This window comes from Pelodiscus sinensis, chromosome 1 (assembly GCF_049634645.1).
Source record: "Pelodiscus sinensis isolate JC-2024 chromosome 1, ASM4963464v1, whole genome shotgun sequence".
Lineage (NCBI taxonomy): Eukaryota > Metazoa > Chordata > Testudines > Trionychidae > Pelodiscus > Pelodiscus sinensis.
In genome coordinates this window covers 252,023,174-252,046,945 of record NC_134711.1, presented here as the reverse complement: position 1 = coordinate 252,046,945, position 23,772 = coordinate 252,023,174, and the positions used below count along the sequence as shown (strand labels likewise).

The 23,772-nt window shown below is 40.6% G+C and overlaps 1 protein-coding gene across 3 annotated transcripts in view; it reads left to right on the top strand.

Annotated features, from left to right (window-relative positions):
* GPR180 (G protein-coupled receptor 180) overlaps positions 1-23,534 on the top strand; it is a 34,746-nt gene extending 11,212 nt beyond the window's left edge. Inside the window, exons 3-9 of one of the 3 annotated variants that reach the window (XM_075918818.1) lie at positions 1,112-1,312; positions 6,762-6,909; positions 7,125-7,174; positions 16,680-16,837; positions 18,410-18,601; positions 18,953-19,030; positions 22,089-23,472. In XM_075918818.1, the coding sequence (XP_075774933.1) occupies positions 1,112-1,312; positions 6,762-6,909; positions 7,125-7,174; positions 16,680-16,837; positions 18,410-18,601; positions 18,953-19,030; positions 22,089-22,247 (986 nt within the window). In that variant the 3' untranslated portion in view covers positions 22,248-23,472. Of the gene's footprint in view, positions 1-1,111; positions 1,313-6,728; positions 6,910-7,124; positions 7,175-16,679; positions 16,838-18,409; positions 18,602-18,952; positions 19,031-22,088 lie in introns of all 3 variants that reach the window. The other 2 variants (XM_075918817.1, XM_075918820.1) reach the window with 2 other exon arrangements.
* The last annotated feature ends 238 nt before the right edge of the window (positions 23,535-23,772 follow it).

Below are 23,772 nucleotides of genomic sequence, written 5' to 3'. Positions count from 1 at the left end.
GGAACAAAGTGCTTAGAGCTATACAGGGATCCTCTGCATAATACTTCACTGAAGAGTGGCATGTGAGGTCTGTACTAGGAGACACCTGCTTCCTGGTTATAATAGTAATTGCAACATATATGTACAGAATGTTTAAATATCTTTGTATCTATGCTGAAGATTATGTCCTTCAGATCTTGGAGTTAAGGTAAGTCACAAGAAGATGATGTCTTTTAGAAATGTTCATTTCAGACAGGATAACAAATACTTATCTCCTTAACTGACCATTTATGTATTTTTACACAAAGATAGGTGCAAATTAATAGACTGTGAAATCTGACAGAGAGAAAATAAAAAGAAGTTATAGAGGAAGAAAAACAGAAGGGGAGTGTCCTGTTTGAGTAAACACAAAGGATTGGTCTGGTATTTCTGGGAAGGTTAAGAGACTCACTGAATTCTTCAGCTAGGAAGCAAACTGACATCGTGTCTATCTCATGAAATAAGAGTAATGCCCTGGAAGGATTTTGGGCAAGCAATACTATGCAAGAAATGAATGTATCTTGTATTGTAAAGCCTAGATTTAATTAACATGTTTATTTTATTTGATATATAACCATTTTTTCCCATAACGATTATTGCTAGTACTTGAATTTCCAAGCTTTGTTAAATAAACTTTATCCTTAATTTCATATAAATATAACTTACTTCTGTGTGTGAAGCAAAGCAGTGACCTGAGGTGGAATTCGTGATGCATTGTTTCTTTGGAAACAGTAACTCTCTGAACGCTGCGAGTGTCAGTGGACTTGAGGTTGAGTACTCCAGGGATTTGCTCAGAGGGTCCAAGTGCTGGGATGTGCAAATTGCTGGAGAATGACTGCAGAACCTGCAAAACCTAGAGGGGAGTGCCTATGTTGTTTACTGGCAGTGGAGGTGGGAAGCTGAGCCTTGGCAGGCACAGAGAAGGCTTCCTTACGCAATAGTAAGGTGCCTCTCAACCCTGGGTTTGCTTGGGAATCATCACAATGTACTATATCTCAGAAGACTTCATAGTTTTCAGAAGTTAGTTTGTAGTACGCTAAATGCTTACTTCACTCTTTTTTTTTGTTTGTTTTTTGTTTGTTTGTTTTTCAAGTGCCTTTGAACAACACAGAGCAAAATCTGACAGTCACCCAGATTCCATATCCAGAAACGTGGTATGTGTTTTATGTAGACAAGTTTACCTGCAAGGAGAATTATGAAAATTCTGAATCCGAGGATATTCGGTATGAAATGATGTTACTAAACCCAGATGCAGAAGGGAATCCTATAGATCACTTTAGCGCAGGGGAATCGGGTAAGATGTTTTTTCTTGAAATTAGATCAATAAGATAAGGATCTGATCATCAAACAAATAGTTGCTCACAGAAGTGTGTATTTGGAGAAATGGATGACTTAGGTTGCAGATAGAAGTCTTTCACTTTTAAGACAGTATTTCTCAAAGTAGGTAATCCTGTTTAACCTAATTATCCAACTCGAGTCTAATCAGAGAAACAGATGAATTAAAAAGGGTAACATTGAAGATTCAGTTTTTACAGTGTTTATCCTGAAACAACTGGGATCTGCTACTGCATATTGAAGTTCTATGTTGCTGCAATACAAAGTAGTCTTATTGTAATTCAATGTTTATTTAGAAGTGATAGAAAATGTGATTTATTTAATGTTTGTTTTCAAAATGCTTTACATACATGAATTCTCAATTCACGGGCTTGACCTTGGTGAATTGTACACTTTGAAGAGAGAAATTAATTTTGGGGTTGTCAGTCATTGCATATTTAAGAGTTCTAATAATCTTCTACTTCATCATATACTTTATTCATTTGACAAGGTTAATTCTTTAGGTGTATTTATGGGTTTTATCTCTTAATGTCCAAGATAGACCTGTCCTAGAACCGAGGTTCACAATATAGGTTAGAGCTTTTTGAAAATTTTGGAGAGCCTTTATTGCTTGTTTAGTTTTGAATTTTTCACCAACAGTATAGACTGCAGGAATAAGTGAAAGATTTGGCTAGCTAAAATCAGTGGTGTATTGCATTGTTTTCTATAATGGGTGCCTCTGGGCTTGAACTCAAAATTATTCTATATGCATTTCTTTCATTGTACCTTCTTAATATTTTCATAATACAAAGATGATTGTTTGTCATTTTGTTGGCTGTCTTGTGGGAAGCCATCGTGGTGGTTCTGCTGTCAACTTGATCTCATTTCTCTCCATACACACAGACTCAAAACCTCATTATCTTTGACTCCTCCTTTCCTCCTGATATTACTTCTCCATATCAGGACAGTTACCAGATCATGTCAGTTCTTCCTGTATAATGTCACTTCAAAAATGCATCCTTTCTGTCTCTAGAATGCACTTATGCAAACCTTATCCTCTTCTCCTCCCTACTTCTTGTTTTTTATCGTCTTGTTTGTCCAAAGACTGCTGCTAAAATCCGTATTTCACAGATCTCTCTGTGATATTCCCCTCTTCATATCCAATTCTAGGCTTATTCTTGCCTTTCACATTAAGTATTGTTGAAGTTGCCTGAGTGGGATTTGAGCATGGAATTCACTTGGACTTCTTCTGTGTCTGCAAACTTATATCCTTTAAATATATCCCATTACCATTCTCATTCTGTGTGCTTATAAACCCTCATTCGTGTCTCTTGTTTTTGTATTCTTTATCCACTTTGTCTTCATGCCTTATTCCATGCCATTCATCCTTAATGCTTGGAATTTGCTCCCTCCTCCCTGTGTGTTGTACACCTTGTCCACATCCTGGTTTTGTACTGGTATAACATTTGAGTTAGTCACGTCCTTAATCAAAGAAGTTGTATCAGTACATCCCCGCTAGTGTGGATGCGGTTATATTGGTACACGGGTGCCCTGTATCCCTTACTCCCCTTCCTGTACAGCAGGTATGGGCAATAATTTTTGCCCGGGAGCCACCCTGGGGCCTAAACAGGAAGGGATGGTACTACCCTACCCCCAGACAATGATTGGCCCTTTGCCTCTCCTTCTCACTAGGCACCCATGCCCTGGAAGAGGCTTGGCATGCTTCCTCACCCCCAAGCCAATCAGGGTCTGGGGGCGGGGATGCCTCCTCCAGCTCTTCGAGGAGCACGTGGCATTTTGAAGTGCCGTGGGTTCCTCGCAAGGCTGGGGCAGGGCGAAGGAAGCTTCATGCAGCTCTCCTGCCCCCAGACCCTGATTGGCCATGATTGGTGAAGCCGCCTCCTCCTCTCCCCCCCCGTGCTCCTGGCAGAGTGGGAAAAGGTTTCGTGTGCTTCCTCGCCCCCAGGCCAATCAGGGACTGGGGGCAGGGGAACTGCATGAAGCTTCTCCCCTCTGCCTCCGCCCTGTGAGCACTTTGAAGTGCCACATGCTGCTTGCAGGGCAGGGGCAGAGGGGAGAAGGCTTCGGGCACTCCTCTGCCCCCAGGCCCTAATTGGCCTGGGGGTGGGGGAGCAGCAGGGCCTCTGCAGGTGGAGGAGCAACAGGGCCTCTGTGGGCTAGATCCACCCACTTGGCGGGCCAGCTCGCGGAGGCCCTTTTGCCCACCCCTGCTATACAGCAATATCTAGAAGCTGTATTGGTTAAGGCACTGACCATTGGTTAAGGGTAGCTCGAGTTCCGGTGCTGCAGAGCAGGCCCAGCCCCACCCCTACCCGTTCCCAAAGCAGGAAGCAGAGCCAAAGGTGCACACGCATGCAGGAAGCCAAAGCTGGTATTCCAGCCTTTAGCTGTGCAGCTGATGCTGGAGCCGCAGCATGGGCTCCCCACCACGTGGTGGGGAGGGGTGGGGCTGAGCTTCCTGCCTCGCATGCCAGTAAAAATTGGCCTCTGTGCCACTTGTGGCATACATGCCAAAGGTGGCTGGCCCCTGGTTTAAACTTTAACCTATTGTAGATGTTCCTGACTGCCCACTCACCTATGCTATTGTTTATTTTTAGTGACACTGAGGCTTACCAACATTTGCCAGGATAGACCCGCATGACAAAAAAAGCTTCCAGCAATGATAGAAATTTACAGATAGGCAAAGATGCTTGAGTATTTATTAGCATTTGATTTAAAGATACAATAAAAACTTTTATCGATCATCAACCAGCAAACTCTATAAACCATCATTTCTGATCTGCACTGAAAGTCTATTTTAAAGTGCATGCAGTTGGGGTTGGGGTGTGGAAGGGGCTGCAGGACTCGCTCTAGGAGGGAGCTATGGTCTGGAAGGGGATTTGGAGTGCCTCCCGTGCTACAACCCCTCTGCTCCAAGTGCTGGATGTAGGTGTAGTCACTTCCAGCAGCTCCGCACAAGCAGCTCCCCATCCCTGCTGTTGCTGCAGAGGTGTGATCAGACGGTTCTGCATGCATGCTGCCTCCCCCCATCGGCTGGGAACCACAGCAGTGGCTGGGGGCAGCGCCTGTGGACAGACGCAGCATGCTTGCTTACTGAATCACCTGGCCTCACCTCTGCCAGGAGCAGCAGAGTGGGGAAGCTGCTGGAAGTGAGCACTTCCACCATCTGGCATCCTCGCATGCCTCAGCCCTAGGGTTGCCAGATGGTTTAACCAAAGATACCAAACAACCCTCCCACCCCCCAAAAAAAACACTCGGGGGAGGGGGAAAACCAAAGTTGTTGAGCAAAAACTAAATACATAAAACCGCATGACCCCTTTAAGTGTGAGCAGGGAGAGGTTGAGCACTAAGACCCAGGGAAGGCATTGCTTCCCCTTGCTTCAGGTCTTGTTGCCAGCAGCCATCTTCTTTTCTTGATCGAGCCCTCTCCCCTCCCTCCCCCAAGTAAGCAGAGGGGCTGGGGACTTACGCGGGGGGGGGAAGGGGGCGGGAGGGGGCGGGTGTCCAGGTGCTGGACCCAGTTGCCGAGTGTGTCATAGGGTTGCCAGGTGTTGGGTATTTTCGCCTCCTGGCAGGGAAAGAAAACAGAAAATACCGGACATTTCGGGTGTCCGGTAAAAAATTCAGAAAATACCGGACAGGAGACGAAAATACTGGACACCTGACAACCCTACTCAGCCCCCTGTCCTAACCTCCTTCCAAACCGAAACTTCCTCCTGCTCCGTACGTACCCTTCCCCCCTGCACACGCACACATGCCAAACCTCGTCCTCTGAGCTAACCAGCCTTTTTTATTTACCTGTAACCCCTATCCTCCCTGCATGCGAGTTAAAGCTTTTACTGCATTTACTTGTATGTTGTAACACGTGCTGATGACAGTTTGTGGCTGAATGGTTGTAATGCTCAACTTTTTGCGATCCCACCCATAAATGTAAATTTTTTAATCTTGTAAAAAATATGTAAAACTCATAATTTTGCGCAACTGTGAAGTTGATAAAAACTGTAAGTTGATAAAAAATGTTTAAAGGTTAATATCAATGCTACCTCTCAAAGTTAGAAAAAAACAAATTCTGTCAAACCTATTTATCGGAAACTATTTACCATTATGATTTACCAATCATTCTTAAAAATGTTTTAATGGTTTTAAGGTAAATTGTTTACAGAATGACTCCTTTTTATATTTAGGATTGTTATGTTTTAATGAATGAAGACTTGACAGGTCCAGTAATGACCAACAACCTGAAAAAACTAAACTGATACATGAAGAATTTTTTTTTTCCATTACTGTGTGGGAAGGATAAGAGAAAGTAATTGAATGCAAATGCATCTATACGATCATTTTTACATTACTATGTAGTAACTACATAACTTAATACTAAAACAACAAATGGTCTGGTAGCACTTTATAGACTAACAAAACGTGTAGATGGGATCATGAGCTTTCGTGGGCACAGCCCACTTCTTCAGATGACCGGAGTTATGAGTAGGGGATATGAAAACTTGAAATAAATAGGAGAGGGGGGAGAAAAAGAAAAAAAGGAAGGGGGGGTGTAAGACAGGACATCATTAAGAATCTGGAGAATGGGTACTTGAACCTAAGCAGATCAAAGTAAATAGATAGATGCTAGGGCAGGAAGGATTCCACTCTCAGAGCTGTTAGCATCTTCAGTGGTTATGAAATAGGTAGTGTCCTAGCCAGCCCATATCTCGATTGAGTCCATTAGCATGTAAATTGAATTTGTGGATGAAGTGAGATTCCAATGCTTCCTTATGTATTTGGTTTGTGGAGCTGGCCTGTGACAAGACAGCCACCTGCAGGTCTGTTAAAGTATGGTTAGGTAAGCAGAAATGTTCAACAGATTTTTGTGTTTCCTTTTTTTTATAGATATAGATATAGATCTATATCTATATATATCTGATTTGTGTCCATTGGTTCTTTCCTGCTGAGACTGTCCAGTTTGTCTTTATATAGCGAGAGCGCGCGCGCAGTGGGGCACTGCTGGCATAGATCAAATTATTAGATGTGCAGTAAAATGACCCTTTGATTCTGTGGCTTATGTTGTTTTCTCCAGTGATTAATTCATCAGTGTAGATATGTGAGCAGAGTTGGCATCTTTTTTGGTTGCAGGGCTGGATTCCTGGAGGCTTATAACTCTGGTCATCTGAAGAAGTGGGCTGTGCCCACGAAAGTTCATGACTAACAAAACATGTAGATGGTATCTATAAAGTGCTACCAGACCATTTCTTGTTTTTTTCTGTAACAGACTAACTCGGCTATCCCCTGATAATTTAATATTGTTTGTCTTGAAGTAAGAGCATCTTAGGTAGTACTTATGTGCTATAATTCACTTTATTAAACTGCATTTCTTTTCACAGGATTACACGAATTTTTTTTTCTGCTTGTCCTAGCATACTTCATAGTTGCTTGCATATGTGCTCAATCACTGTGGCAAACTCTTAAGAAAGGTGGACCTATGCATACTGTCTTGAAGGTGCTGTCAACAGCATTACTGTTTCAGGCTGGCTCAGCATTTGCCAACTACCTGCATTTCTCAAGGTAATTTTATTTATCTTTCCCTTTGTTATTCCTTGAAATAAGAAAGGTAGACAGCTGTAGAGATCATTACGGCTAAATATAATGAGCATGACAATTTGTAGGGTTGACTTGTTGCAACTATGTAGTTACTTAACTTTTTTGTCATTCTTAGAGACACAGCTATTAGTGAATAATTTAGACCATTATCTCCTGGCTTTTTTTTTTTTTTTTACTAGTTACGCTAAAGATGGAATAGGGGCACCTTTTATGGGAAGTCTGGCAGAATGTGAGTATGCTTAAGAAAATGTACTTTGCTCAACATATTTATGCAGAGTAATGTAGAGAAATAATCTGTTAAAGCTGTGGCTTCTCAAGCTGGTGTCTGTGGGAGGAATCTCCAAGGGTTCCATCAGTTCTTCCCCCTTTAAGACTAAAGCAGGCTCCGTACTTTTCCTGGTTCTATGCAGCTCCCAGAAGTGACTGCTTGTCCCTGTGAATCTAGTGCTTAGGCAGCCAAAGGAGTCTCTGCACACTGCCTCCACCTGAATGCTTGTTTTGCAGTTCCTAGTGACTGGACCTGTAACCAGTAAGAACCAAAGAAGCAGCACCTATAGGCGCAAGGTCAGCATGTAGAGCAATGTTTCTTAAACTGTGTTCTGTGGTATATTGGTGTGCCGCGAGGCAGTCGGAGGTGTGCTGCGGAGAACAACAGTTCAAAAATGGCTTCCCTTAAAGGGGCAGGTGACTTTTTTCTTTTTTTGCTCAACAAAAAAATCGTTGGTTTTCCTCGTTTAAAAAAAATTGTTTGGTGTTCCTCAGTCTTAAAAAGTTTAAGAAACACTGATGTAGAGTCTCTTTGGCTGACCATTTGTCTAGGGGCTACAGAAACCTGGCAGTCACTTCCAGGAGCCACAGTAAATGCTTCCAGCATATGTGCCCCAACCCAAGTCCCCTCCCACACGCAATCTTCCTCCTGAAGCCTGAACCCCACAATCACTCCAAATCTGAGCCACCTCCTGCGCTCCAGATTCCTCATGCATGGCTCCGTTATACAAAGTAATGTGAATGTATTAATTTAAAATGCCAATTAGCCTAATTAAAACTACGAAGATTACAAAGGCGACTCCAAATACGTATCTCTCACCGTTTGAGTGCTCTTTACCTCTGGACGTGGCACGTCAATGAAAACTTAACACGTTAGATAGATTTTAAGACCACAAGACTATATTATCTTATCTCAAATAATCAACAAAAATTAATCACCACAAACAATAGGGGGTTTACCAGAGTCCTCGGCGCTAGGGACGATTGATGTGATGCTGGTGACCTCAATCTATTGGCTCTTTCGAGCCTCAGGAGAGGAACAGCCAGGAGTCCCTCGTTGGTAGACAGCGCCGACGCTGGCGACCTCGATCCTCTGGCTCTTCTGGGCCTTTGGAGAGGAACAACCAGGAGTCCCACGAAGAACCGGAATAGAGAGCGACGATCGCCTTCCACGGTGTTCGCCTCTTTCTGCTCTTCAGGGCAGCTGGAGCAGATGATGGAAACCCTGACTACTGTGCCTTTAAACTTATCCTAAAATAAAACCCTAAACTACTTCCCGACGCGCCCGTCTTACAGACTCGACGACGGATGATAAGCGTTTACTGACGTGGCCTGACGGACAAACTCGACGATGATCACTAATCTAACAAACACTAAACTAAACTAAACCTAAAAAGAGAGAGACACAAGCCTTCCGCTTGGTCTACTCCTTAACTTAACTTTACTCATCCAAGCTAAGCTCTCATCACGGGACAAGTAACCAATCACACCTCTCATGCAACCTAGTCTATCCTAAGCCTATCCCGACGCCAACGGGTGTGTCAGGCTTTTATAGACTAGCCTCATACATATGCATGAGGGCTTTACTTTAAATTGATTGGTTGGTACAAGATGCGCATTAGCATAGGTTTAAAACAATTGGTTCTTAAATATATTAATTACTTATTCATGACAAAGTTCTCCTTATGAATATTCATTGAGCCAACAGACTAGATTCATGAATATTCATTTACAGCTGAAATTTGAAATGTACACCAGTCAGTTGACAGTCATGATGACTGAGCAATGTCTATGATGACGTATACCTATCTTATCTTATACAGGCACATTATCAATTAATATTAATTACAGGTGTTCATTAAGATGTTATCACAAGCACTCATACAATTCTGTTAACCTAACATATCCCAGAGCCTGTACCTCCAGCTAGAGCCCTCACCCAACCCGTACACAATCTCCCTGACCCTGCCTGGTGAAAGTTGGAGAAAGCAAGCAGGTGCAAGGGCCTTAGAGAAGGGGCATGGCTGCAGGGAAAGGGTAGGGTAGAGGGCCCCAAAAAAGTTTTAAATCAAAATGGGGGGGGTCAAGTTGATAAAGTTTGAGAACTGCTATGTTAAAGCATATTAACCAATGCTAGCCTCTGCAGCCAGATTCTAATCTGTTATATATCTCTACTTCATTTTAAATAGATGAAATGCAGCTTTTTCTTTGAAAATAATGACTTTTTTCCTTGAGTTTTTTAATAGTGTTATAATTAAGTTGTGATTTAAGATTGCCTTAAAACCAAATCTTACAAATATTTATGCACATACCTTTTACTCATGCAAATAATCCCAGTTAAATTTAGAGGGCTGTCATATGGGTAAGGTTACCCTTGTGCGAAATCATTTTGCTGGATCAGATTAATAGGCATTCTCTTGAGTATTGAAGCATTTTAAAAATCTGTATCCATTTTATGGAAGCTGTACATCTATCTAATTAAATATAATTGGTTTTCATGGAAAATTTATGTCTTTTTATGGCACAAGCATTTTAAGATTCGAGCTGTGCCAAAAATTACCCTAACACCAATATTAGCACAAAGTAGCTTTCTTGATTTCATCCAGCTTTGCTGAATGTTGAATTGGAAGCAAAACACCCTGAAGCATCATGTCCTAACATGTACTGGTTATGTATAATCTTGGCTGGCTTCTTCACAGGCTGCCGCTGTTTTGATTGTTGTGAAGCTCTGGATAGGAATATAGAGGGGGGGTTTTCTGAGATAATACATTGCCTTTCCATTTTACTGAAACTTTCCAAGAAACTGGCATTTAGATGAAACATATTTTACTATTCAGATTCTTAAAGTGCCTCCTCACAGGTCATCACACATCCTATCCTGCTGTTCTGGACTTCCACAGACCTCTGGCAGCCAAATTGGAAGTCCTTTGGAATCTTTTGGGGGGCTTTAGTGCAGCCTGCATGGTCTAGTATTCAATTTGCTCAGTGACCATTAAGTCACTTGTTTCTGTGATCTTCTATCTTAAAAAAGAGGGCTTGAAAAAAATTGCCAGACACCTACAAGTTAGCTGGATGAATAAACCTAGCTATCCACAGGTAGATACAACAGATAAAAGAGAACTCCACCAGTGAGATTCCATGGCAAAAGCTAGATAAGAAGTCCGAACATCCCGTCTACTGCCCATTTGTTTAGGTGTTGAGATTTATATTAATAGTCGAGTCCAGTGACAGTTTGCTCAAAACTTGAATAAAGGATTTGAAGATCAGTGATGAAATTATGCAAATATAACTTAGCCTACTGTCACCTTCATAGAATATTTACACTAAATATACACCTGATGAAGTAGAGCCCATAGTTTGGTTGACATGGATCTGTAATAAGATTTTTTTTTTTTTAATCTGGCTATAAACTGGCTGAAGAGTTAGGACCTGTGCAGGTTTTATGCTGGCCCCCAATTTCTGATCCATTCAGTGAGCAAAAATCTGACCACTGTTGATCATGTTGTTACTAAGTTGTGGAGATTCTAATAGAATAAAATTCCATTTAATTAAAGAGCAAGGATTCAATTTCTGTGCAAAATAAAGGGCTCTCTTAATTATTGCACTTCTTTGATAATTGTGATTGAATTGTAAAACCATGATTGTAGGAGTGTTTGTTTTAGCCATAAGGATGGCAGATATTTTCTTTCCTTGCCACTGTAACATGGCATATAATTTTGCATGCTGTCTCTCATTGGCCAACAACAAATAGTATCCAGTCTGTAATACTTGCAGTTGGAATTAACAGCCTCTTGGTGGCAGCTGGTCCCACAGTAGCTTAAATTTAATCCTTAGTTTTGAATAGTTAAACCAGTGAATCCATGCTGACTGTGCATCAGCCATGTGATTAAACATTTTCTTTGGTCACTAGAGATGAGCTTAGATAGAGTATATGAGCCTGTTCATAACTTCTTTGCTAGGCCACTGCTATGCTCTTTCCTGTACATTATGGGTTGCTATGTACTGTGATTTTAGATTCTTTCCTTGGGTTAGTATTAGGGATGTAAGAGTTTAACGAGTTAACTGATACTCTGATGCTTCTTGGTTTCTGTTAATGGCTAAATTCCACTAGGGTCATAAAAGAGGGATTGGCAGCTGGAACCCCATGCATGCCAGGATGCTGCCAGCAGCAGAGCCCGTGGTGCAGACCTGGCAGCCAGGACCTTAGGAGAGGGGCCAGTAATTGCAACCCCACCAGTAGCAGAGCCTGCAAAGTGGGGCCAGCAGCTGAGACTCCAAGCATGGGGGCACCCTGTCCTCCCTACCCCTACATCTCTGGGTAAAACATCTAACCATGTAACTGATAAAATTTTGATCGGTTACACAGTTACTATTTTTGTACATTCTTTACATCCCTATTAGTATTTACAAGTGGCTCCCCCTCTCCTTGACTGTCATATCCTCTTAATTCAAGATAATAGTTTATTCTTTGTGCCATCATCTTTGCTTTTAAGAAACATTTAATTTGAAAGGTGTTTGGCTCCAAGAGATTTCCTCTCTACACCTTTCTTTTTATGATCATAGATTCCAAAAGAAGTAGGAGGGAAGAAAGGAAAGAAATACTGAAGATTTCTTACTGCAGCAATCACAGCTCTGATGAATAGATAATATCAAGTGCAGGTTGCAAAAGTGCAATAATCTCTTCTAGCTGTTACTGCTCTCAAAGCAGATTTTTTTTTTTCATGTAAAGGCAGAAATCCTGGCTACACTGTAATTGTGAAAAAACTCACATTGACTTCAGTGCAGGCAGGATATCGCTCCTGATACCTGCTTCAGACCTTATCCCAATATCATGTACAGCCTATGGGCCTGCTTCTACAACACTTTAAGCATGTAACTTCACTCACATGAATTGACATCAAACACTGTGTGCAGTAGGGATGTACTATCACATTTAATTGTTCAACTGATATACGTAACACCCCCTCCCTACGGGAAGGGGCTGCTCCCGCCAGTCTGGGGTGCACCTAGACTGGGCTGGCTGCGGACGGGGGCTGCTCCGGCTAGGCTAGAGCATCCCCCACCCACAGCAGGTGGGGAGCTGCTACAGCCTCCATTGGGTAACCAGAATTGGTAGGTAAGCATCAGCCATTGCGGGTGATGCTTACCAGTTAACCATTTGCATCCCTAGTGTGCAGTCAGCAGATCCTTTTAAGTTTAAGCAGCTTCTGAATGTGAGACTCCAACAGTGATTTTTCTGGCTATTGGACAGCCTGATGAGAGAAATGGATGATGAAGAAAGCAGTGTGATGAAGACTCTGGAAAGAGTGTTTCAGGTCGTGCTGGTGGGGGAGTGGCACTATACGTGAAAGAAAATGTAGAATCAAATGAAGTAAAAATCTTAAGAGTCACAGTGTTCCATAGAATCTCCATGGATAGTAATTCCATGCTCCCATAGTAAGAATAAATCAGTAGGGATATATTATCGACCATCTGACCAGGATAGTGATAGTGACTATGAAATACAAAGGCAGATTAGAGAGGCTATCAAAATAAAAAACTCAATAATAGTGGGGGATTTCAACTATCCCCATATTTACTGAGCACACGTTGCCTCAGGATGGGATGCAGAGATAAAATTTCTTAATACCTTAAATGACTGATTCTTGGAGTAGCTGGTTCTGGAACCCAGAAGGGGAGAGGCAATTCTTGATTTAGTCCTAACTGGAGTACAGAATCTGAGAGGTAAATATAACTGGATTGCTTGGAAATAGTGACCATAATGTAATAAAATTTAATATCCCTGTGGTGGGAAAAACATTTACAGTGCAACACTGTGGCATTTAATTTCAAAAAGGGGAACTACATGAAAATGAGGAGGTTAGTTGAACAGAAATTAAAAGATACAGTGACAAAAGTAAAAACTCTGCATGGAAACTTTTCAAAGACACTGTAATAGAGGCCCAACTTAAATGTATACCCCAAATTAAAAAACACAGTAAGAGAACAAGAAAAATGCCACCATAGCTTAACAACCAAGTAGAAGAGCAGTGAGAGAGACATTTTTTTAAAGTGGAAGTCAAATCCTAGTGAGGAAAATAGAAAGGGGCATAAATGTTGTCAAATTAAGTGTAAAATATAATAAGAAAAGCCAAAAAGGAGTGTGAAGAGCAGCTAGCACAAAACTCAAAAAGTAATAGTAAAATGTTTTTAAGTACATCAAGAGCAGGAAGCCTGCTAAGCAACCATTGGGTCCTTGGATGATTTAGATGCTAAAGGAGCACTCAAAGATGATAAAGTCATTGCAGAGAAGCTAAATGAATTCTTTGCTTCATCTTCATGGCTGAGGATATTGGGGAGATCCCCAAACCTGAGCCAATTTTTTAGGTTACAGATCTGAGGAATTGTCCCAGATTGAGTTATTAGAGGAGGTTTGGGAACAAATTGATAACAGTAATAATTCACCAGCACCAGATGGCATTCACCCAAGAGTTCTGAAAACTCAAATGTGAAATTGTGGAACTATTTACTATGGTTTGTAACCTATCCTTTAAATCAGCTTCTGTACCTAATGACTGGAAGATAGCTAACGTGATACCAATATTTTAAAAAGGCTCTAGAGGTGATCCTGCAATTACAGACCATTAAGTCTAACGTCAGTACCAGATAAATTAATTGAAACTGTAGTACAGAATAAAATTGTCAGACACACAGATGAACATAATTTGTTGGGGGAAAGTCAACATGGTTTCTGTAAAGGGAAATCATGCCTTACTATCTGCTGAGTTCTTTGAGGGAGTTAACAAACATGTGGACGAGAGCAGACCAGTAGCTATAGTGTACTTAGCCTTCCAAAAAGTTCCCTTGCTAAAGGCTCTTAAGTTAAGTAAGTTGTCATGGGATAAGAGGGAAGGTCCTTTCATAGACCGATCACTGGTTGAAAGACAGGAAACAAAGGGTAGGAATAAATGGTAAGTTTTCAGAGTGGGGTCCCCCAAGGGTCTGTCCTAGGACCAATCCTATTCAATTTATTTATAAATGATCTAGAGGAAGGGGTAAACAGTGATGTGGCAAAATTTACAGATGATACCTAATTGGTCAAGATGGTTAAGACCAAAACAGACTGTGAGGAGCTTCAAAAAGATCTCACCAAACTAAGTGATTGGGCAGCAAAATGGCAAATAAAATTTAATGTTGATAAATGTAAAGTAATACACATGAAGAGAGAGAAAAAAGGCTTGGACTTTTCAGCTTTGAAAAGAGGAGACTAAGGGGGGATATGATAGAGGTCTATAAAATCATGATTGGTGTGGAGAAAGTGAATAAGGAAAAATTATTTACTTATTCCCACAATATAAGAACTAGGGGTCACCAAACGAAATTAATAGGCAGCAGGTTTAAAACAAACAAAAGGACATTTTTCTTTACTCAGCACACAGTCAACTTGTGGAACTCCTTGCCAGAGGATGTTGTATGTTGTGAAGACTAGGACTTTAACGGGGTTCAAAGAAGAGCTAGATAGATTTGTGGAGGTTAGGTCCATCAATGGCTATTAGCCAGGGTGGGTAGGAATGGTGTCCCTCTGTTTTTCTAGAAGTGGATGACAAAAGAGGGATCATGTGATGATTCCCTGTTGTGTTCTCTCCCTCAGGGGCATCTGGTATTGGCCGCTGTCGGCAGACAGGATATTGAGCTAGATGGACCTTTGGTCTGACCGTTGGCCGTTCTTATGATAGCACACAAACCCACACAGGGGTCAGAGCTTCTGCTTAAGATACTTGTACATGTAGATGGGGCCCAGCAGAAGTACAAAAATGGACAACTTCCCATAGAGAAATTGGAGGAGTGACTTTATTTTAATTCAAAAGTTTAGCAAGGACTAATACTCCACATTAATTGTTGGTCAGGGTCAGCTAGGTTAGGAGTCTTCAGTTATTCTGTAAACAGCTCAGAAACAAACAAACAAAAAACTAAAGTTTTTCCTCAGGTTTTCTCTTACCTCATTGAGGCCTGGACACATCTTTCCCATTCACCAGCTGATCAAGCTACTTTTAAAATGAGCCATTTCACCACCCAGTAGAAGACCTCAGACCTTGCAAATCCAGTGTCCTCTGACTTGGGAAGGAGTGTTTTCTGTTTAATAGAGAAGTCCCTTCTGGAATCGTTACTGCACCACATTTTGTAATCATCTTGATTACTTACCACAGATGGAGTGCTCTCCCCATCCTTCTTCAAATTTGACCATGGGAGTAGGTGCCTCAGCCACAGAATAGGGTTCTTTTCTTTTCCTATCTCCATGGCCAATCAGTCAATTCTTTCTGCCCTTGCCCAGTATGGGGTTGGTAAACATCACAGTGCCATTGAATATAGTAATTTTTCCAACTATGCCTGCATTTAAAATATGAATGTCTTCACTTCCACCATTTAATTAGTCAGTATTTAGATAGTAGAATTTGCCCTGACCATATTTTTCTGTTCAGGTTGCTGTATTGTTGCTTTAAAAAGCTACAGTTTAAATTATATAAACTACACTGTAAGAATCTGATCTTGAAAATGAAAATCATGCTGAGTAAATAAGATAACCCATTCTAATATATTTTAAGTTTGCAGGGTAAAAAATTCTTGATTGATATATTGACTTCAGTTTTAGTTCCCTGACCTTAGAAACAGATTTGTGCAAGTGGACTTGAAGCCCATGCTTAGTTTAGGTATGTTAGCTATCATATAATTGAGTAGTCGTGTGACCACACAAAATATTATCAGTTACACAACTATTCAATAGTCCCTGGGGGTGGGACTGGCATCTAGCTCCCAGGGATGCGGAGCAGCCTTGGTCTGCAAGGAGCTCAGACCCTCCTCTCCCTCCCTCCGCTCCCCGGACATTGGTTTCTGCTGTGAAGCAGTCTTAGTCCACAAGGAGCTCGGACCTCTGCATGGTGGACCTGGGCCTGCCACAGGGACAGAGGCTGCCTTGTGGCAGCCTCCCCTGTGCCCTACTCCAACCCCCTGCTGCTGCCTCTGATAGGGAGCACTGTGGAGCCAGTGCTGGGGGAACTGGCTTTTAAACTGGCTTCCCCCAGCACTGGCTCCTGCTGCCTCCCTCCCATAGCTAACTCTAATGCAGCGCAGGGGGTGGGGAATGCAGGTAGTCAACAAGCTTTGGCTTATCAGTTAATCTGATAGTCAACTACTCGTTGACACCCCTTCTTTGTCTCTGTCTTCAGTGGGTTTCTGTGTTTGTGCGTAATAATCATCTGCCTGCATTGAGCCCTTCACAAGTGATTAAATAAAATTTCTCATAGATAATTATCCACAGCATGAAAATCATAGTCAGTCTCAAAGTCTATACAGTGTTCAGTATATTTTTCACTCTTAATTAAGTGTCCTGGTGTACCATACAGTTGCCACTTGACAGGTTTTTTTTCTGCTAGAGAAAGGATTTGCTACTATGTTTTGTGACTATATTAACTTTCTTTCCTTCCCATTAGTGTGTGACATAGTCTGTCAGATACAAATGCTGTACCTGTTGCTGAGTTTGTGTATGGGCTGGACAATAGGCAGAATGAAGAAATCTCAAAGCAGACCCCTTCAGTGGGATTCCACCCCAGCATCCACGGGCATTGCTGTGGTGGTAGTTGTAACCCAGGTTTGTATTTCTGATTATTTTTGCTGTACTGTAGCCAAGCTGTAGGAGCAGCTGCTACTGATATTTTTGGCAGAAGTGTATTGATAAGTATGACAGAACTGAGAACATCCTATTTCTATATTTTATGCTTGGTGAACATCAAGAACTTCAATGTTGTTTAAACACTTGAGCAGAGAAAATAATAAAGCAATAGTATGTAACAGGCAATAATACATCCACTATCCTTTACTATTTAGTGCCTTCAATTTAGGCTCCTGAGATTAGACCTGTGAATTATCTACTAGTCTTTCAGATCCATTTGGAGAATTCCTGAGCTTTATGGATGCAGAATTGGTCCTGCAAATATAAAAGTTATCTAGAACAGATACTGAAATGAGTTGAATTAATGTAATTAAATAGTCAATTTAGAATAGCGAATAAATCTTTGATATAGTAAATCTTAGTGGAGGAAACATCCATCCTTGCTGATCCTTTGCAGTGCCTTAAAGTAATTAAAAATCGAGAAGAGAAGCACAGAGAAGTGAAGGAGTAGAGAGAAAAAAGAAACAGTGATGAAAGTAATGTTGTAGGCATACGGCTGCTACTATTGGAAAGAAGCAAGAAGTGGACTGGCACAAGATTTTTGGTCATCTTTGTAACTAGTACTAGTCCCGAACAGAAATTTAATGGTGTCTTGGAACTCTCTTAATAGTAGCTGGTGGTGTCCCCTGCCAAGTATGAGCCTGAGCCCAAACCTTACAGAACTCAGTTGGGAGTTTTCCCATTGGTTTCAGTGGACTGTGATTCAGACCCTAAGTCACAGAAAAAGGTTCGGGATGTCAGTGTTTTGAGAGCTAGTTCTTATGAGCCTAATTTTGCTCCTGTTAAAGTCAATTGTCAAAACTCCTTCAGTGGACATAAGATTGTGGTTCTCCATCAGGTTCACTGAAGGAGAATATGAAGTTAAACCATAGTTTTGCAGCTGTAGGTGTCTGCATTATTTGAAATTGTAAATCAGTGACTTACAAAAAATTAAGGAAGGTAAAGACTTGGTGCGTCTACACTACAGGACTTAACTCAGCTCAACTTGCGTAGCTTATTTCATGTCAATTGCGTATCTTATTTTGAAATAGGGAGCACCTACACAGCGCTTATTTTGAAAGAGCACTTCCTCTGACTTCCTTTATTTCTCTTACAATGATGGTTACAGGAGTTGGAGTAAGAAGTCCTCCAGCTTGACAGTATTTTGACACTCTTTCGAAATAAAACTGCCTGCTGTGTCGACACGGACTAAGTTATTTCGGAATAGTGCTAGTTATTTCAAAATAGTGCTACAGTGGAGACATACCCTCAAACTCCTTCCCTTCTAACAGAAGCAGCAGTTGCACTTAATGTGTTAATCGGTGGTCCCCAAGGAACAGTTCTAGCTTTGTTGCTTTTGGTATCGTGAGTACGTTCAGGCAAGAAGACAGAATCGTGGCACTTGTGTTGATAGCTGGCATCACAATCAAATAGATAACTGTTTATTATAGGAAGAAATATAACCTGTAGGTACAATATTTACTCTAAGTGTACTTTGTTCTTGTTTTGCAGAGTATTTTACTAATTTGGGAACAGTTTGAAGATACTAATCACCACAGCTACCATTCACACCACAGTTTAGCAAGTGGACTTCTTATTAGTCTAAGAGTTTTCCTCTCTCTCTCATTGGCCTGTGGTCTTTACCAGATCATCACAGTGGAGAGAAGTACACTCAAAAGGGAGTTTTATATTACCTTTACCAAAGTAAGGGTCACATCTGGAAAACTAATCTCTTTCTTTGTAAATGTGTATGTGTTATACTATTGACTGGATCATGCTTTTGCCCCCATGGGAGTGTTCATGATTAAGTGTTTCATTTGATTAAATAAATTATATTATTTTGGTATACACTGAATGGTTAAATTTGATGTGATTAGCATAAGCATAAACTGTGATTTTTATTTTTTTAATCTGCTTGATTGCAGAACAATGAGTATTCAGGATGTAAAGTAAAGATGGAATCATGTAAATGTAACTCCCCTTCCCCCATTGTCATATCTATTTTCTGTACTGAAATTAGAGTAAATTATATCAAATGCCATTATTCTCTTTCAGGGCTGTATTCTGTGGTTTTTGTGCCACCCAGGTCTTGCAACCATTTCTATGCTATTTAGAGACTATCAAAGAGAGAAGGTATGTATGGGCAAGATAAAAATGTAGAATTTGATTAGAAATTTTGCATAAAATATACAGGAGGTGTTCCTTCTGTTGAGTGTTCTTTTATTAGAAAACTCTTTCTCCGAGGTCTTTAACCTTTACATTCCCATAGTAACCTGTGAACTTTTACCCCTACTGCTCTCCCTAACGCAAATGAGAGCCATGTGGTTGAAACTTCGTATGCCCTATAAAATGTAAAGGTAATCATTTGTAGGAAGAAGCAGGAAATGCTTGCTAATGTAAAGCAAAAATGGATCCAGTAAAAACAAATTTTTGTCTCTTTGCCAACTTCGTTTAAATAAGAAATAAAATCTCTGGGGAGACTTTTAGGGTAATTCCTTAAAAAAATTAAAATAAAAAAAAGTGTGGCTAGGGGGATCAGGAAAGCCACCACTGAACTGTGTTCTTTGCATAAAAAGATTTTCTCCAAATTTGAAATTCGGCTTGTAAACTCTTAAAAAATATAGATGGATTTACTTGGCTTTCTTGTTGCTTTAACCTGCTGTGAGCAAGGGTGCTAGTATGTAGAGCTTGACACACTCAGGGTACGTCTACACTGCAACACTATTTCGAAATATCTAGCACTATTCCAAAAGAACTTAGTCTGCATCTACACAGCAGACGGTTATTTCATAATAATGTCAAAATACTGCCAAGCTGGAGGACTTCTTACTCAGACTCCTGTAACCCTCATTGTACGAGGAATAAGGGAAGTCGGAGGAAGAGTGCTGTATTTTGAAATAAATGCTGTGTAGACACTCCAGATTTCTAAATAAGCTATTTCAAAATAAGATACACAATTGACATAACTTGAAATAAGCTACGCAAATTGAGCTAAGCCCTGCTGTGTAGACGCACTCTCAGATAATGTACACCATCATTCTCAGGTAGGTGAGTATATCATTCCAGAGCAGAGTTTTCTCATTGCTTATGGTTAATGCAGCATGTATATGAATGTGCAAAAATTTTCTGAGACCTAATAATTGTTGGGAGGATAATGGATACTATGCTATTATAATATAGAAGAAATTTAGCCCTTCTCGCTGCCTTGGTTAGGACATTAGTTTTTCAGCCAGCAAAAGAAACCTTCGTGCTGGTGGGGAGGGGTTGATCAACTTTCTTGAGATGGGATTCAGTTCTTCTCTCTGATAGAGGCAGCGAGGGGGGGGGGGGGGCTAATGGAGTCACTAGTTGACTACATACCTGCTAAGATAGATTAACAAGGGGACATTAGGCATGATAGTGCTCTGTTAGTTTGTAGTTATTCACCCATTCTCTCTCGGCGAATGACTACGTTCAGCTTCATCTTTAGAGATTTAGGGAGATGCACCCCGGAGAACCCTTCTTTGACCAAGTGGTTAGGGCATGCATCTGGGAGGAAGCAGAACAGGATTCAAATTCCTGCTCTGGATTGAGCAGAGGAGGGATTCGAACCCAGGCCTCCCACATTTTGGGTGAGTGCTCTGACTATTGGCCTGCAGAACATAAGGCAGCATGCCACTTGCTAAAATGCAAGACTTGGCCCTGCCTCCTGAAAATCCCAACAAGCTTTGTGTGAGATCATAGAATCATAGGACTGGAAGGGACCTCAAGAGGTCATCGAGTCCAGCCCCCCGCCCTCAAGGCAGGACCAAGCTCCGTCTACACCATCCCTGACAGATGTCTATCTGACCTGCTCTTAAATATCTCGAGAGAGGGAGATTCCACCACCTCCCTTGGCAATTTATTCCAATATTTGACCACCCTGACAGTTAGGAATTTTTTCCTAATGTCCAATCTAAACCTCCCCTGCTGCACTTTAAGCCCATTACTCCTTGTCCTGTCCTCAGAAACCAAGAGGAACAAATTTTCTCCTTCCTCCTTGTGACACCCTTTTAGATATTTGAAAACTGCTATCATGTCCCCCCTTAATCTTCTTTTTTCCAAACTAAACAAGCCCAGTTCATGAAGCCTGGCTTCATAGGTCATGTTCTCTAAACCTTTAATCATTCTTGTCGCTCTTCTCTGTACCCTTTCCAATTTCTCCACATCTTTCTTGAAATGTGGCGCCCAGAACTGTACACAGTACTCCAGCTGAGGCCTAACTAGTGCAGAGTAGAGCGGCAGAATGACTTCACGAGTTTTGCTTACAACACACCTGTTGATACAACCTAGAATCATATTTGCTTTTTTTGCAACAGCATCACACTGTTGACTCATATTCAACTTGTGGTCCACTATGACCCCTAGATCCCTTTCTGCCATGCTCCTTCCTAGACAGTCGCTTCCCATCTATGTATGGAACTGATTGTTCCTTCCTAAGTGGAGCACTTTGCATTTCTCTTTATTAAACCTCATCCTGTTTACCTCTGACCATTTCTCTAACTTGCTAAGGTCATTTTGAATTATGTCCCTATCCTCCAAAGAAGTTGCAACCCCACCCAGTTTGGTATCATCTGCAAACTTAATAAGCGTACTCTCTATCCCAATATCTACATCATTGATGAAGATATTGAACAGTACGGGTCCCAAAACAGACCCTTGAGGAACTCCACTTGTTATCCCTTTCCAGCAGGATTTAGATGTGCTCCAACTAGCTCAGTGGTCTCAGGAGTTAAGTGGTTTTGAGGATGTCCACTGGCAGAATTTGAGATGCCTTGTGGACTTTAACAGTGGAAATATTGCCAAATATGTGATTAAATAGCAATTGAGCAATGGTTTTGTGAATGCCAATAGTGCCTAAATGTCAAATGCAGGCACCTACGTTCCTCTTGTGAATCTAAACCTTCGTGGTGGTGAACTACAAAGCTGAGCTTTCAAAGGCCAGTCACAGACAGAAAGATTGAGACTTGTCCAGGGCTACCCACTGAATTAGTGAAGATCCAGGACTACTAGTCAAGAGTCACTGGATCCCAGACCTGTGTTCCCTTTTTGCAACCGTTGCAGTAGCAAAAGGTGTGCAGTAAGCTTCATTGTGCTTATAAAAACAAAGTTATTTTATTCTTTTGTCGAAACATTCACTTTTTTCTTTTTCCACTCCCTTTTTTTTCTTTAGGTTATTACCATAGGTGTTATCCTCTGCCAGTCTATCTCTATGGTTATCCTCTACAGACTTTTTCTGTCTCATAGTCTATATTGGGAAGTGTCTTCTCTGTCATCTGTGACATTGCCATTGACCGTGGCATCTGGACATAAAAGTCGACATTACTTCTGAGGAATATTTAGGAAAGAGTACAGTGAAATAATGACCCAAATTCAGCTGCTTTCATCAGGTGAAAACTGAATCATTAAGACAGAGCATATCACTGACATTGGATCTGAACAAGCCTCCAAATTAGGTACATTCCTGTACCAACAAAAAAAGTATAAAAATATTGGATTTTGTTGTATGACAACAAAAGAGAACAAACCTAATGTTTCCCGTTCTGACACGGCATTTTTACTCTCAAGAACTTCCTGATTTTGTACCCATATTAAGATTGAAGGCCCAATAAAATCCTTTAAATGGCTACAAGCTCAAACAAGTCTGAATTAGGCTGGTTCTGATAGCATAATATACTGAATAAAAGTTAACTTTTTTTTATTCTGTAAAGAATATGCATTTTGTGTTAAGTGAAAAAGACTTGAAAAACAAGATTGCTCCAGGAAACCATTGTAAAATGTTTACAGCTAACTTCAGTAAGAGAGAGCACTTTTGGGGAGGTGGAGGAGCACCAGTATTGTTAACTTGAACAGTATGTTAACTTAAGCAGTAATGAGGTTTTGTCTAACACTTTTGAGAGGAATGCTACTAAAAATATAACAGTCAAAATGCTATCTCATTTATTTTTGAGGCTTTACAGAGGTGGCAACACTAAAGTAATAAACACAGCAGGCTTGGCTTTTTTAGGAAAGGATGTGTGATGTGGTACTAGAATTTTAATCCTGATATAATTCATTTCTCTTACACTGAGGGTTCAATCATAATTAAGCCATATACACAGATTAAATTAACAGAAGCATTTCAAATAAATGTTGGTTTCAGTCATCAACTACTCATGAATTCCTGCCCAAGGATACTTAATCAGGATTAAATTTTCTATGAATAATTGAAAAACAAAATACTCACTGGATTTGTTATAATCCATGTTGGCACTGGGTTCTAAGTAGTTGCCATCTTCTATCCATTATAATAAAGCCATACATCTTTGTGATGCCCTAGCATTCAGAATGACAGTGTAAATGTGTACTTTATTGAAGTGCCTATTTATTATGAGTTAAATCATTTTGACAATTTATTCTGTATCATGTGGACATTCCTATGTAGTCATTGTTTGAAATCTTCTTGTTTGTACTTGATTTGGTATATGCCAAATAGTTTAGGCCTTTTATTGTCACATTTTGTTTCTTCACAGCATTTATTTTATTTACGAGTAAATGTATTCACATTTTTAAATGAATTCATATTTGTAATGTGTATTTTTGTGAAAATACGAAGTTAATAGATTTTAGTTTCAATATATTGATGATTTTGTTCATGTTTATTTGAAACTAACCATATTCCCTTTTAATGTAAAGATAGTCAAGAGCAAATATTTCATCTAAGGCAAAATGGCAACATGACAAAGTTACTCATTAAATCATCTCCTTGCTTAGTTCTCTGTAATTCAGATCAAGAATGGCAGGTTGAGGCTGGAAAACTTGAGATGTTATAACTTCACGTGATCTGCAGCATAATTGCAAGATGAATTATCACATTC